General features: G+C 37.5%; 1 protein-coding gene across 1 annotated transcript in view; it reads left to right on the forward strand.

Annotated features, from left to right (window-relative positions):
* Window positions 1-16,510, forward strand: part of ercc2 (excision repair cross-complementation group 2) — a 107,546-nt gene that overhangs the window by 55,746 nt on the left and 35,290 nt on the right. The window contains exons 10-11 of the mRNA XM_039769437.1: window positions 7,934-8,067; window positions 9,876-10,044. Of these exons, the coding sequence (XP_039625371.1) occupies window positions 7,934-8,067; window positions 9,876-10,044 (303 nt within the window). The remainder of the gene's footprint in view (window positions 1-7,933; window positions 8,068-9,875; window positions 10,045-16,510) is intronic.

Below are 16,510 nucleotides of genomic sequence, written 5' to 3' on the forward strand. Positions count from 1 at the left end.
ATAAGGCATTCTTGAAATGTATGTGCTGTTGCACATTATTTTTTCTCTTCTCTTTTGGGGCACATTTTTATTTTGTCGATGGGGGCTTTACTTTCATCCTCTGACAACAAAAGTGTTTTTTGTGCATCCTTCAAAATTTGCCCATGCCCTCTGTCTTTCACATACCAAAGTCTGTGTTTCATATTTCTCATATTAAATGCTGTGTGTCATCTCTCTAACTTAAAAGCCACTGCCTTCTCTTATACTCTGGCTTGATGGTTATTTTTAGTAAGTGAAAAACTGGATGACTGAGAAATTATATTGGTCTTGCTACTTGTCAATCTGAAGTTATTTTAAGCTAATCATGCCTTATACAGGGAGTGCAGAATTATTAGGCAAGTTGTATTTTTGAGGATTAATTTTAATATGGAACAAACACAGTGCTATCAGTCAATCCAAAATGTTAATAAACCTGAAACCTGAATGTTTCACAACGGAAATGTGAGTGTGAACATCATCAGGGGAATACATATGTGCGCACAATTATTAGGCAATTATTAGTGCGCAGATTTATTATGCAACTAAAGGAAAAATGAAAATTTTCCCATCTCACTTGTTTATTTACATCTGTTATAGTAAGAATAATAAACAAACACCTCAAAATTTACAAATAAACATCTCTGACATTTCAAAAAAAATAAATCAATCAATCAATGACCAATATAGCCACCCTTCTTTCCAATAACAGTCATAAGCCTTTCCATTCATGGAGTGTCAGTTTCTTGATCTGTTGACAATCAGCTTTTTGTGGAGCAGTGACTACAGCCTCCCAGACACTCTTCAGAGAGGTGTATTGTTTTCTCCCCGTAAATCTAGCGTTTAAGAAGTGCCCACAAGTTCTCGATAGGGTTTAGGTCAGATGAGGAAGGGGGGCCATGTCATTATTCCTTCATCTTTAAGGCCTTTACTGGCTGGCCACGCAGTGGAGAACTTCGATGCAAGTGATGGAGCATTGGCCTGCATAAAAATCATGGTCTTTTTCCTGTATCACTGTTTGAAGAAAGTGTCTTGAAAAACTGGCAGTAGGTTTGGGAGTTGATTTTGAGTTTATCTTCAATGCAAAAAGGTCCAACTAGCTCATCTTTAAAAATACCAGCTCATACCAGTACCCCACCTCCACGTTGGAGTGGAGCTCTGTGCCCATTACTGATCCACAGGTCCATCCATCTGGTCCATCAAGAGTCACTCTCATCTCATCGGTCCATTAAACCTTTGAAAAAAATCTGTATTCAGATATTTCTTGGCCCAGTTTTGACGTTTCAACTTATGTTTCTTGTTCAGTGGTGGTTGGGTTTCAGCCCTCCTTACCTTGGCCATGTCTTTGAGCACTGAACACCTTGTACTTCTGGGCACTCCAGGTAGGTTGCAGCTCTGGAATATGAAAGTACTGGAGGATAATGGGTTCCTGGTAGCTTCACGTTTGATTCTTCTCAAATCTTTGGCAGCTAATTTGCGTCTTTTGTTCTCAACACGTTTCTTGTGACCCTGTTGACTATTTGCAACAAAATGTTTGATGGTTCTGTGATCACACACCAATATCTTAGCAATTCCAAAAGTGCTGCATCCCTCTGAAAGACTTTTTACAATTTTTGACTTTTCAGAGTCAGTTAAATCTGTTTTTTGGACCATTTTGCCTGAGGAAAACTAGCTGCCTAATAATTCTGCACACCTTGATATAGGGTGTTGATCTCCTTAGGCCACACCCTCCCTCATTACACAAATACACATCACCTGACGTGCTTAAATCCAATAAGCATTCAAGTTAATACAGCTTGGAGTTGGAATATACGCATTAAAAATGATGATATGGTCAAAATACTCACTTGCCTAATAATTGTGCACACAGTGTATTTGCATATGCTTCTCATAATTCAAATGTTTTATTTGCATAAATGTGTCCCAGAATTCAACACTCTGGTTCAAAAGAAAAACAGGTCTAACAGTCCCCTTTTCTAAAGTGGTGTCAACCTTGGCCCTCAATATCCTCAGAAACGTTTCCTCTTTTACTGGCTCCTTATCTTTATTAATAGCACTTCCTCAAAACAGTTTCTGCAGTTTCTCACTCAATAACCCATGGTCATTTCTTAACTGTATGATGCCTTATGATTCATTAGTTCTGTGCTTTCATTTCGCTTCTCCTAACCTTCCACTAAGCACCTGTTTAAATACACACAATTACAAGTAATGATAGTTTTAAAACCCTTATGAGCTCTATAATATAGTGGCAACTTTATTCACTTAAAACCTACGTCTGCTCTAAATAACTATAAACAAATTTGGATTCTTTAATCCGCCCCTCTTTACCCCATGAATTTTGTACTATTTTTTACTATTTTAAATTCTTGTTGCCAAGTTCATCAAGTATAATAGAAAAAGATAAATGTACTGTACACTTCTTTCTTGTGAGAAATTGCTCTTCTTATCAGCCAAAGTTGTCTTTCAAGACTAACAGTTGTATATATTTGATTCTTTTCATTTGTGGGTAGATTACAGGGTATGATTATTGCTTAAACCAGGGGTGCCCAAGACGTCGATCACGATAGACCAATAAATCTGAAATGTAGTGCAGGTAGATCGTGTTGCATTCAAAAAAATAATTTTTAAACGTTAGTCTATCATATATCCTCCCTATGGCATTTGCCACTTGATTGACATACAGGGCGGCCAGTCTGAGATCACACTGGTCATCCCGCATGCACGATCAAAAGCGCAAACTACTGCAAAACTCCGGCTGTGATCTAGTTAGCCTTCCAATTTATATCGACTAAAGAAGGGATTTAAAAAATAAATTGTTTGGAGATGGTATGGGCTACATGTGGAATTGGAAGAGGATTTTTTTTCTCACAATGTCTCAATCGAAGTGCGTTTGTCTGATCTGTCAATCTATCATTGCTATTCCAAAGAAGGAAAATGTAGAAAGGCACTTTCGAACTGTTCATAAAAACTACGAAACTAACTTCCTTCCGAAAAAGCGATCTGAGAAAGAGAAAGGAGAGGAAATTAAAATCGCAGTTAATCGGACAGCTGTCATTTTTCACTCGGCTGAATTCAAAAACAAAGGCAGATGTACCGAAACATTGTTCCGGGTGAGTCACTCGATCATTAAGCATAAGAAGTCCTTCCAAGACCTACCTCCTTGACTGCATTATTCGGCTCTACTTATTTATGCGTGTCAGCCTTTTCCTACATGAAGATTATTAAATCCAAATACTGTAGTGACCATAAATGTATTGAATTGTTATTGTGCCATAGAGGTTATTCAGTTATGCAAGGTACACGACATATATTTTATGTATAAAGTATACTCAGTATACAGGTGCTGGTCATAAAATTAGAATATCATGACAAAGCTGATTTATTTCAGTAATTCCATTCAAAAAGTGAAACTTGTATATTCGATTCATTCATTACACACAGACTGATGTATTTCAAATGTTTATTTCTTTTAATTTTGATGATTATAACTGACAACTAATGAAAGTCCCAAATTCACTATCTATCTTCATGAATCTAATATACAAGTTTCACTTTTTGAATGGAATTACTGAAATAAATCAACTTTGTCATGATATTCTAATTTTATGACCAGCACCTGTATATATACAATAATCCCTTGCTATATTGTGCTTTGACTTTCGCGGCTTCACTCTATCGCGGATTTTATATGTAAGCATATCTAAATCTATAACGCAGATTTTTCGCTGCTTCGCGGGTTTCTGCGGGCAATGGGTCTTTTTACTTCTGGTACATGCTTCCTCAGTTGGTTTGCTCAGTTGATTTCATGCAAGGGACGCTACTGGCGGATGGCTGAGAAGCTACCCAATCAGAGCACGGAGTTAAGTTCCTGTGTGCTGATTGGCGCAACGACAGAGTGATGACTTCGATTCCGCTGCTTTAACCAGGAAGTCTCGTCTCACTCATTCAGCATCAACGTGTTTCGCTGTGTAAAGAGTTAACTTTTGTGCTCTTTTGTGTTTATCTTTGTGCATAGTAAAGCTCTTTGTTATGGCTCCAAAACAGTCTGCTCCTGCTTCTGCTTCAGGGGCCGTGCCCAAGCGCCAATGGAAGATGCTAACAATTGCTGAAAAGGTAAAAGTTTTTGATATGTTAAAGGAAGGGAACAACTACACCGCTTTAGGAAACCATTACAGCATGAATGAGTCCATAATTCTTTTTATTTAAAAAAGGAGTAAAAGAATATAAGATCTATGACTGCAGTGTCCTTTAACCAGGGCGCAAAACGAGTTGTAAGTGGATGTAATAAGGCGGTAGTCTGGATGGAATCTGCTTTAGGGATTTGGATTGAAGACTGCCGGAAGAACAACAATGGCGGTGATACACAGTTACCTGGGGCCAAATGTGTAAACATTAGAAATGTTGAGTAAGAACGTTTCCACGTTCAAATCACGATGTATAAAACCTAAACTTGGCATAAAGCCACGCCAATTTCCACGGTACCTCATACCCTGTCGTACGCAAGTTCTCCGCTTGGTTTTGCAGACTGGCGGCACCCAGCGTCAAAGCAGTGCTACTGTTCCTGCGTGGTTATCCTTTCTTTTTCAGATCCACATCCCTGACGCGGCTTTATAAATACACTGAAATTAACTGCATATTGTTTATTATTTTAATGCATCTGATTGTAATTAACCAGTAACAATATTATGGTCCACGGAATGGTCAGAATATTCCAAATACCATAGCTGCTTCAGCGTTGTTACTCTGCACTGCACCTTCTTCTTCTTTCAGCAGCTCCCGTTAGGATCATTTTTTTCCATATTATTCTCACTGCACCACTCAGAGTATTTATATCACTGTATCTGAGTGGTGAATCACAGCAGCAGCTGATCGGAAAGAGAATTATCGGTATACAGCATCAAGCACACGCTGCCTCACTGTAAACTTGCACTACAGTTACAATATTGCACAACCTTAGCCTCTTTATAAAACGCGTATTTACATATGACGACGATATCATTTTTAAGATGAAATGCAGCAAAATATGTTTATTATATTATACAGATAAAACTTTAACTACATTTAAATAATCTGTATTGTTAACAATTAGTGGACACGGTGTCGCTACGCTAGCAAGGATTTGGCACTCCGTTCACAGATTGTTCCTGCCTCGCATGTACTACGAATATATTTCAATGTTCCTTAAAAGTTTTGAAGAATCGGCGTTATAAGCTTACAGGTGGCTTAACATCTATTACAGAGCTGATTGTGTGGCAATTAGGTATTTGGAGAAAGAAAAGGAAGGACAAGAATTGGAGGTTAGTACGTATGAAAGAGACAGTACTGCTGCAATAAATTATTTCATCGTAGGTCGCGCACAATCACTACGCCACCGTTTTCCCATATTTAATAACATGCTTTAACTCCTATCATCATGAAAATGATATCAAGTATACATCTCAGTATTTTAATTATTCAGAGAGCTGTAATATTACAAATGTAATGGATTTTGTGTCCTGTTGGATGAAGAGAATGACGGTAAGCACGTAGTGATTCACACACACAGAGCATATAGAAGATCAAATACAAAACAAAGCATTTAACGTGCTACTTTAGTTGCGATGGGATTTGAGAAACTAGTAAATTAAATGATTTTAAGATGAAGTTTATGATGTTCTACTTTCTGATTAAAGTGGAAATTTAGAGATAAAAGTTGACATTTCGTGCTTTTTTCACACTGTGTGCCTTTTTTTTCTCTGTACCCTAATAAGCTTCTATTTGACACTCAGACGGTGGGCTACGACTTGGCTTTTCATGACGAATTTGATATCTGACAACTTCTTTTTTATTTCGGGCACTGTGCGACTTTGTAAACTTGAGCTTTTGAGTTTCTCCGACACTATGTCACTCAATCAAATTCCTTTTCTTGTTTATGTCACTGTTTAAACCAACAAATAGTATGTTTTTCCTTGCCCCCACTTGGTATTCGCTGAACTTTTTCTGTTTTACCTCGTGCTTTTTCCATTGCCTTTTCACAGAAGGCTGAGCTTAAGGGCTATTTAATTGATTTGCAATTCTTGGAGGAGTTGTGGTGGGACAGCAGGAGCATGCACGTACGTTACTTTTCACGCTGATCGGGATTTATGTAGCGGAAGAACGTGGAAGTTGGTGAACGCACAGATTTATGCATCTGGATTTTTCTGTGTGTAAGCACATTTCGACTTTTTTGCTTACTTCATGTTATAGTGTGAGTTCTATGCACGGCGATATGCATGAGGCTCCTGAAGAGGCTCCTTTAGAAGAGCTGTAACGCTCTCCTTTGTTGTGCAGTAAAATTAAACTTATCATTATCGGACAAGTCATCGAGTCATTGTTGGTGAGTAACCATAATTAATTTTCTACATACAGTACTTTTTACAGTACATTTTACTGTATACAATTTTTCTTGCATTGTACGTATTTATTGCTGGTGGCCTGTCTGTCGTAATGGCTGTAACATGTGTGATATTGGAGATGCTCAATATCTTTAAAATAAGATTTAGGTTTTACTGTATATAAACAGTGTGTTTACATACATAATTTCAACGACTCTTACCTAATATCTAAGAGAATACAAAGGGTTTTTGCTGTTTAACTGTGTAGGAAATGTTTATAAGATTGTGGGAGAGTTTATAAGGGCTTAAAATATAGAAAAATTAACCATATGAACATATGGTTTTTACTTTGCGGATTTTCACCTTTCACGGGGGGTCCTGGAACGCAACCCCCTCGATCAAGGAGGGATCACTGTGTGTATGTATATATATATATATATATATATATATATATATATATATATATATATATATATATATATATATATATATATATATATATATATATATATATATATATAATGTGTGTGTATGTGTGTGATATATATATCATTTTTAATGTAGGTAGATCATTTCGACCTGGTCATTTTAAAAGTAGCTTGCAAGCTGAAAAAGTGTGGGCATCCCTGGCTTAAACTAATACTTGAGACTTAGAAATAGAAATATGTATTCATCTAACAAAACTGAAATATATAACAAAAATTGTGGTGACAACATGTGTTTACCATGCGATGTATAAAACGCTAGCAAGAAGATCATTTATGTGCAGTTTTCATAGTGAAGCATTTGTTAATCTTTCAAACAGTCCTTAACTTCTGGTACTGTTGTTACATACGCTAAAAGAGTTGAACACAACATTATTATGAATAGTAATAAAGGTTCTTTAATAGTTAATTTTCTGGAAAGTGAAAATCCTGTGATTCATGCATACCTTTTCTATTTGTTAAGTTAATTTTACTTTCTTTTCTTTTTGGCTCGCACCCTCTTTCAGCTGATAGAGAAATTTTAAGGCTTATGACACAAGAAATGTCTCTTTTTTGGAGTGCTTTGTACCATATTCATGATATAAATAACTAAAGATTAGTTTGGCATTTGAGTGTATTAATTTACATTGTTTGATCTTTTCTTGACTTGAGATTTGCACAGGACTTGTGTAAAGTGCAGTTTCTGAACTATAGTCCTATCTGTTGTTTGAATAGCTGATTGGAGTTTTCATTCTGAGTGGGCTGATGCACTTCCAAACCAAACAACTGTGGAGGAAGTAAGGGTGCTTGATTAGTAGCTGGACTTTTGAGCACATAAAGACTGCATGATGGGAATACACTAGTGTTATACTGAAGTAATGTTAGCAATATAAACAGGTTTAATCAGAATTGGCTTAGACTATTTTAATATGTTAACTATACTCCATAATCAGTATCTAATGACTGCTGATGTGAGTCCAGTAAATTCTGAAAGTTTAAACATCCACAAAGTATTTTCTAAACCACTTTTATAAGTCTGTACTGTTTTTGCTTGATTAAAATTATAGTTTGTCTTTCTTCATCGGATCTTTTTTTGTACAGAATAAAGGAAACAGATGCTGCAAAACTCAGAGAAGAGTACAGTCAGTTAGTGCAAGGACTGAAAGAAGCAAATGTTGCCAGGGAAACCGATGTATATCTCTCTAATCCAGTGCTACCAGATGAAATTCTACAAGGTAAAATTTATCTTATCTTTTTTTTTTTTAAATAAGTATTAACTGGATGAGTTATTTACATTGGAGTGCAATACTGTTGTATGCTGAGTATACAGTTGTATTGCAGAGGCATCGGCTAATTCCAAAGAATTACCAGGGTAAGGCAGCTGGAACTTGCTCTGTGTGCTTACCAACAGGACTCCTATTTTGGAGGTATTAGTGGCACATTTATCTAAGCCACCACTTGCTTTTAGTTTAAGGATTAAGCAAATAAGTCCAGATAAGCTATGTAAGTAAAAACTTTGTCTTTTCTAAACATTTCTCTTGCAACTATGTCTGAATGTATGAAAACTGCATAACCATTTATGCAAAATCACAAACACTAGTGTACAAAGCAAGCAACTGAATGCACTATACCATGTGTGTTACATTAAATTAATGTACCACCCCAAATCAAAAACAGATGGGAAGATATAGAAAGTGCAAAAAATATGCAACAGGTGATTGTAATCATGATTTGGTACAAAAACAATATCCACAAAAGGCTGAGTCTTTGAGGAGCAAAGACGGACAGAGGATCTCCTGTTTGTCAACAGTGTGTAAGAAAATTATTGAAATGTTTAAAAACAATGCTCCTTAAAGAAAGATTGGAAGGTATTTGCATATTTCTCCCAGTACTGTACATAATATCATTAAACGATTCAAGGAATCTGGAGGAATTTCACTGTGTAAAGGGTAAGGGCACAACATAGCCACACGGGCAAAGGATTACTTTGTCAAGGCTTTTTCAAGCACTATAAAAAAAGAGTTAAATTCACAAATGGCATTTAAAAGTTTACTGTGCAAAAAACAAGTCTTATGTTAACCATGTTTATTTGGTTGCAGTCTTCTATGCACTTGTCAGCTATTGAAATGGCATTACTACTGGTGAGGTCCGCAAACGATTTGTTATTTTTGAGGTAATTTCTAACAGCAGCCATTGCTTTGTGTTAGGAGTTCCCTTATTGCCAAGGGTGTTTTGATATTTTAACCTTTGAAGCATAATGTTACCTGCAAAGTACTGTGTATTGACCCACACTGCTTTGTTGGTCTCAATGTTGCATGCCACATGGTTGCAGCTGTAAATTTTGCTAACATTTGGACTAGTACTTTTCCATTTGTTTACAGCCAGTTGCACTGTCCAGAAGACCAATGTTTGTTGTTTTTGATGTTTTAAAAAGTGAAACATATTTTAAAAGCATATATTTTAAACATGTTTAGGAGTATACAAAGCAAAATGTAACGTAGATTTATGCCCATACAGTTTTCTTCAAGCTTATGTAATGCTTTATGGATTTTTTTTTTCTTTATTCTGTTTTAACACTGAGATCAAACCCCTTCTGTAATGTTATCTGTGTAGAACAATGACCATTACAGTACAAGTATGTTCTGCCAGTACAATATACTTGTGTTCTGTATTTGCTACACCTCTGTTTTTCTCTGTGGTGATTTTAGAAAGCTTATAGCATTTATTAGTAGCTGAATCAAATTCTTTCACGTGAAGCTTGAAAACCATGGGGATTGATTTAAATCATTTATGTTAGGTAGAATGCCCAGTGGCATTTTTTTGTTTATTTTTCTGTCCTCCCGGCCATCAGACTTTACTTTTCAAAATACTAAATAACAATCTTATTTTTGTTTTTATAAACTTTTCTTTCTTCATCTTGTGAAGCACTTTGACCTGCACCATTCGTGTGTAAATGTGCTATGTAAATAAATGCTGTTGTTATTGAATACCAAATATGACATTATACAATAACTAAAAAAACAAACAATTTCTTTCTCTCCAGAGGCAGTCCCAGGAAGCATCCGAACAGCAGAGCATTTTGTTGGGTTTTTAAAACGACTTCTAGAATACTTGAAGTCTCGACTTCGAATTCAACATGTTGTGCAGGAGAGTCCTCCTCAGTTTCTTAAAGACATCTATGAGAAAGTGTGCATTGACCGTAAACCTCTCAGGTAGCAGGATCTGCTTTTTATTTCTGTTGATTTTGCAAAGTCAGTACAGCATACAACATTGTAGAAGTTGTATACAACTGTTGGAATTTATCCTGACAGGCCTATCAATACTAAAACAATTAAATACTAAAGAATTTAGTGTTTATACTGTTTAAGAGGTGTTTCATTGAAAGCTGGTGTTGTATATCCTTGTTTATGCAGCAAATATTACTTCAATCTGTTCAATTTCTTTTGCTCTTCAGTTTAGACACACATTTTTTTCCTTGCCCATATCACATTATGAAATACAAAATATTTTGAATTGTTTTTTTAAATATTGCATACATATCCTTCTACACATCATATTGTCCTCATGGACATATAATTATACTGTACAGCCACATTTTCTGTAATAGTTTTTGTTTATACTTTGCTGTTTTTGAATGGCAAGGTGCAAGTGTTCTTATATTAGTTGCCATAATCTACCCTTCATCTGCATTTTGCCCAATGCTGTAAATTCAGTGGTCAATTTCTGAATCTTCTTGATCAGTGTGAGAGGTAGCCATACACCATCAGACAGACACCGGCTCTACTAAAACACACGATTTTATTAAATAAATATCTCCAAGACAGTCCCGCAGTGCTCCCGCACCAATCACCCCAAATCACGGGCCTTTCAATGTCCATGGGCCGCCTTTCTTCCTCTCGCTGGAGCTTTGTCCTCCTCCAGCACCCGACTCTGGCTCCCCAACTGTATGAAGGCGGCCCCTTTTATAATCACCTGGATGTGCTCCAGATGCTCGCTGATGTTCTTCTGGCGGCACTTCCTGGTGTGGCAGAAGTGCTGCATGAGCACCCGGAAGCACTCCGGGCATCCCTGGAAGGTCCTTCCTCCACCTTCCCAGGTGTGGCGGCAATGCAGATCTCCCAGGCTGTGTGAGACTTGGGCCGCAACCTGGTGGTAACCACGGACCCCAATGGGTTGTGCCTCCATGCCCCATCCCCGTGGTCCCATCACTATACAGGGCGGTTGCGCCCTCGTGGCCCGGGGGACGTATCTATTGCCTCCAGGTCCTTCCAGGCATCCCGGCTGGGTCATGTGAATTCATGTGTTTTTTTGGTTATACATATTGGCCGATTGCTGTCCTCTTTAGCCAAAATTGTTTAGGCAAAACAAGAATGGAGGGGAGCAATAGCTGCATGTGACGACAGTCACAGCCCAACCATTGCTGGGTCCTTTCTCATACCCGCACATCTTATGTTGCAGCAGTGTCAGCAGTAGCTGTGAAAGAAGCAAAAGCTAGCTGTTTGGCTTTTTTTCACCTTTTCAACCTAATCATGTACAGCTACATTTGCCATCCTCCAGAGCAAACTGTGACACATACATTAGCTACTACTGCATTGGTTTTAATATAAAGAGTCTTCTGACAAACATGATGGGTTTTTTTTTTGTTATTGATTCCACTGACTGGTGCTCAAACATATCAGCGTTGTCTTGCATGCTGTTTCAGAGGACAGATGCATTCAAATTAGTTAGATATAGGTCACTTGTGAATGTCCACTGTCAAAGGTTTGCAAATCTGATCCGAGCAAAACATTGGAATTTAGCAGTGAGGCTTGTAATGTGAACATAGCACTAATTCTTCTGTTTTGGTGGTGTCTTTTTGTGGGCTGTACTAGTTTATATAAGTGAATCTGGGAAAAACACAAAAAAAGTTTCAAGTATTGGCAGTGTTAGGTGCACGAGGTAATAAAATTATAAATTCAGATTAATTAATTGGATAATTAAGTTTATCTATTTCACTAATTTTGTTAACAAAAAGACCAGACTTGCCCATTGTAAATCTGACTAGCTTTGACTCTTCTCATCAAAGTGAAGATTTCTAGAAATAAACCCTACCCTCAGTTAAAATAAAATTTTGAAAAATACATTTTTTTTGAAAAATTATTATTCTTTTAATTTTATGATGGAAAAAGTTGTTCATTAGTGTCTGTCTGGAAGTGGTTTCCAAAGTTAGTTACAGTTGTCATTAGTCGTTAGTTTCTGGGGATCCTCAGAACAATTGTCTCAACACATATTGCCAAACTGATGGTCTTAAAGACACTAGTCAATCTCTTGTAGCCATCCTAGTAAAAGTATAGCAAGACAATGTAGAAAAACCAAACTGTATTCTACATCAGAGTGAAAGAAGGACAAGAATTTTAGACTTTTAGAATGGCCTAGTCAAGGTGTAGACCTAAAACCAAATTCAATGATGTAATCACAGAGTAAACATTAATTTTGCAGAGCACTTGCTGTTTTTGTTGCCAAGCTAGAATGGCTTATGCCTGATATACATGTCAGTTCAGAATCTATACTAATAAAAGGCAAAGCCCTCACTCACTCACTCACTCATTCACTCACTCACTCACTCACTCACTCACTCACTGACTCACTCACTCACTGACTCATCACTAATTCTCCAACTTCCCGTGTGGGTGGAAGGCTGAAATTTGGCAGGTTCATTCCTTACAGCTTCCTTACAAAAGTTGGGCAGGTTTTATATCGAAATTCTACGCGTAATGGTCATAACTGGAAGCAGTTTTTCTCCATTTACTGTAATGGAGATGAGCTTCAACGCCGTGGGGGAGTTTCGTGTGACATCATCACGCCTCCCACGTAATCACGCAGTACATAGAAAACCAGGAAGACCTCAAAAAAGCGCTGAAGAAAACATGCATTATATAATTGAGAAGGCAGCGAAACAATAAGAAGCGAGCGAGTGACATATACAACCATATTCATGAGTTCTGCTACTTGAAACAAAGCACGATGTAAACCTACACTTTAAATTAAGTTCATAGACAGGCTGCCGCTGGCGTTTGTAATTTAGTGCCTGCCCATATAAGGCCGTCCGTCAGCGGCAATCCAATAGCAAACTCCCACTAAATATTCACGGGTTAAGGACTGTGTTTTTATGGAGAGGAAGATGAGATGGTCAGGGTGGTGTTTGACACAAACTCAGCGAAACTGCGAGAGAAAGTTTTAAGTGCCAGGACTAAGGTAACATTAAATACAGCCATGGACATAGCACGAGATGGCACCAGCACAGCTGGGAACCTTCGATGCATGTACACCGAGCGGCTCACGTGAACTGGCGCAGTGCAGAGATAAAAGGCAACAGTTCCAAAAGCTGAACAAAACCGAATTACACAATTGAAAAGGCAGCAAAAAATATGAAGCGTCTGATAAGCATATTCATAAATCCAGCTACTGCGGAAACAAAGCACACGGTGGAAAAAGTCAATGTCCGCTAAAGGAAGACAGTGTAAAAAACCGTGCATGCAGTGTGTCAGGTCTCAGATAAAGAAGAAGACGAGCTGTTTATTGATGCAGTAAGAAACGAATCGATGAAAGAAACCTGTCATCTTTACAGCGATTGACAAACACGGAATGTAACTTGAACACAACACATCCTACAAATACGAGCCTGATTGAAAGAAATAATGATAATCAAATCCTTGATGACAGCAACACTCAGTAACACTCACAAAACAAATACTGTATATTGACAGTCATGTTACGTTATTTTTAAAATGTTCCCTTTTCTTTTTCTAGCTTTTTTAACACACTACTTCTCCGCTGCGATACGCGGGTATATATATATGTATATATATATTCCGATCTACATACTCGAATAATGGATACTTTATTCGCCATCAATGATTGTTTTGGTAAAGCCATACTCAGTGTATTCATTAGATGAGCGGTAAAAAGTAAGAGCGAGGGAGGATGCAGGCTGTAGTGTGCGTCAACTCTATCTGAATTGCGATCACATTTCAAAAATATATCTTTTCAAGTTCTATTTAGTCCATATTTGTCAAACTCAAGGGCCGCGCCACATCCGCCGGCGTGTAATTATATCCGCCCGAGATCATTTTATATACTGTATTATTGTTATTAATGGCCCAGGTATATGAAGCGCTGGTAACACAATAAACTACAGATCCCATAATGCAGCGCTTCAGCTGCCTTGCGAACACTTATTGCGAAGCTAGCTCACGCGATGCTGGAGAGAAAAGTTCATTCTGAAAATAGAGCCTTTAAAAGCGATGGGAGGCTGAGTATATGTTTACTGAACCCGTGTGTCTCATTTGTGGAGCTAATGTGGCTGTAATTACAGAATTTAATCTAAGGCGGCACTATGAGACAAAACATCAGGGTAACCTGAATGCAATGCAGAAGATACAGAAAGCAGAATAATTAAATAAGAATCTGACACTTCAGCGGACGTTTTACCGTGCACAATCACAAAGTGATTTCAAGTGAAGCTGCTTTTATGGGAGACACAACCACTTGCCCCACTTTCCCTGTTACCAAGTAATGTTAAACCAAGTCGTCACTACGGTGTTCCCAAATCGCACTTTGCTGATAAACTGGCGCACTGAGTTTGCACGGCGCTTTGGTGACTTTGAAGAACAAAAAGTCCGTCTACATGCGGCTCGAACCTTGTGCATGTTTGGTAGCACATATCTGTGTGAGAAGCTCTTCTCAGTGATAAAGACTAACAAAACAGCACACAGGAGTCGCCTCACTGATGAGCACCTGCAATCCATCCTGAGAATCTCCACAACACAGAACCTCACACCAAACAGAAACGAACCTGTGGCCAAAAAGATGCCAGGCGTCCAGCTCTAAAATGACATATGAGCAAAGACAACTGAATGATTTGATTTGTTATTGCTGAAAGGAACACATTTTATTTATATTTCCAGGTTTTGTTATGCAGCATGTTCATATTTGAATTTGTATAATTTTGACAGGATATATTTTTATGGAGAGCAAAATCTTTTGGGATATTTAAAATCTAAGTTTATTTTTATATAAAATTACATAAGAGTAAAGAAATTTGAATGTTTGTTCTTTTAACGTTTACTTTATTTCTAACTTGTATAATTTAGACAGGATATATTTTTATGGAGAGCAAAATATTATAAGTTGTTTAAGGTTTGAGTTGATTTATTCAGGAATAATATTCCTGTCTGTTTTACCATTCCTACCAAAGATATTTCTGTCGACTAAATAAAAATTCCTTCTATTTAAAATTTAAATAGAACTTGAACAAATACGATAGTTCATAATATCCACGCAGACTTGCGTAAGAGCGGGAGTTATCCATTTTAACAAGCAGCGTATTGCACTGATACGAAATAGCTGTGTGTGTATATATGTAGATATGTATGTATATGTATATATATGTTTATATATGTGTGTGTATGTATATATATATGTATTTGTGTGTATATATGTGTGTGTATGTATGTATGTGTGTATGTATTTATGTGTGTGTGTATATGTATGTGTATATATGTAGATATATATGTATGTATATATGTGTATATGTATAGATATGTATATATATATGTTTATGTGTGTGTGTGTAAATATATATATATGACAACAACACTCATCACTCACAACAGTGACAAAACAATTACATTGACAATCATGTTACGTTATTTTCAAAATGTTTCCTTTTCTTTTTCATTGCTTCTTTAACACACTACTTCTCCACTGCGAAGCGCGGGTATTTTGCTAGTTAATAATAAAATGTTTGTGTGCATATAACTGCGGTGGGTTAGTGCCCTCCCCGGGATTTGTTCCTGCCTTGGTAAAGTAAACCTCCATTGGTAAGAACACCAACGATACATATAAAGTACACTAAGATGCTCTGATCAGGTTTTTTGAGGCTGATACCAATCACCGATTTCATGTTACTTGATCGGCTGATTCCAATACCAGTTCTGATTTTTTTTTTTTATTCTTTATCCCTTTAAAAAGACAAATAGATAGATACTTTATTAATCCCAAGGGAAAATTCACATAATCCAGCAGCAGTATACTGATACAAAGAAACAATATTAAATTAAATAGTAATAAAAATGAAAAAAATAAAATTAATGTTAGCATTTACTCCCCCGGATGGAATTGAAGAGTCGCATAGTGTGGGGGAGGAACGATCTCTTTAGTCTGTCAGTGGAGCAGGACAGTGACAAAAGTCTGTCACTGAAACTACTCCTCTGCCTGGAGATGACACTGTTTAGTGGATGCAGTGGATTATTCATGATTGACAGGAGTTTGCTTAACTGCCACAGATGTTAAACTGTCCAACTTTACTCCTGCAATACAGCCTGCCTTCTTAACAAGTTTGTCCAGGCGTGAGGCGTCTTTCATCTTTATGCTGCCACCCCAGCACACCACTGCGTAGAAGAGGGCACTCGCCACAACCGTCTGGTAGAACATCTGCAGCATCTTACTGCAGATGTTGAAGGATGCCAACCTTCTCAGAAAGTATAGTCTGCTCTGACCTTTCTTACATAGAGCATCAGTATTGGCAGTCCAGTCCAATTTGTCATCCAGCTGCACTCCCAGATATTTATAGGTCTGCACCCTCTGCACACAGTCACCTCTGATGATCACAGGGTCCATGAGGGGCCTGGGCCTCCT

Source organism: Polypterus senegalus, chromosome 11 (genome assembly GCF_016835505.1).
Source record: "Polypterus senegalus isolate Bchr_013 chromosome 11, ASM1683550v1, whole genome shotgun sequence".
Classification (NCBI taxonomy): domain Eukaryota; kingdom Metazoa; phylum Chordata; class Cladistia; order Polypteriformes; family Polypteridae; genus Polypterus; species Polypterus senegalus.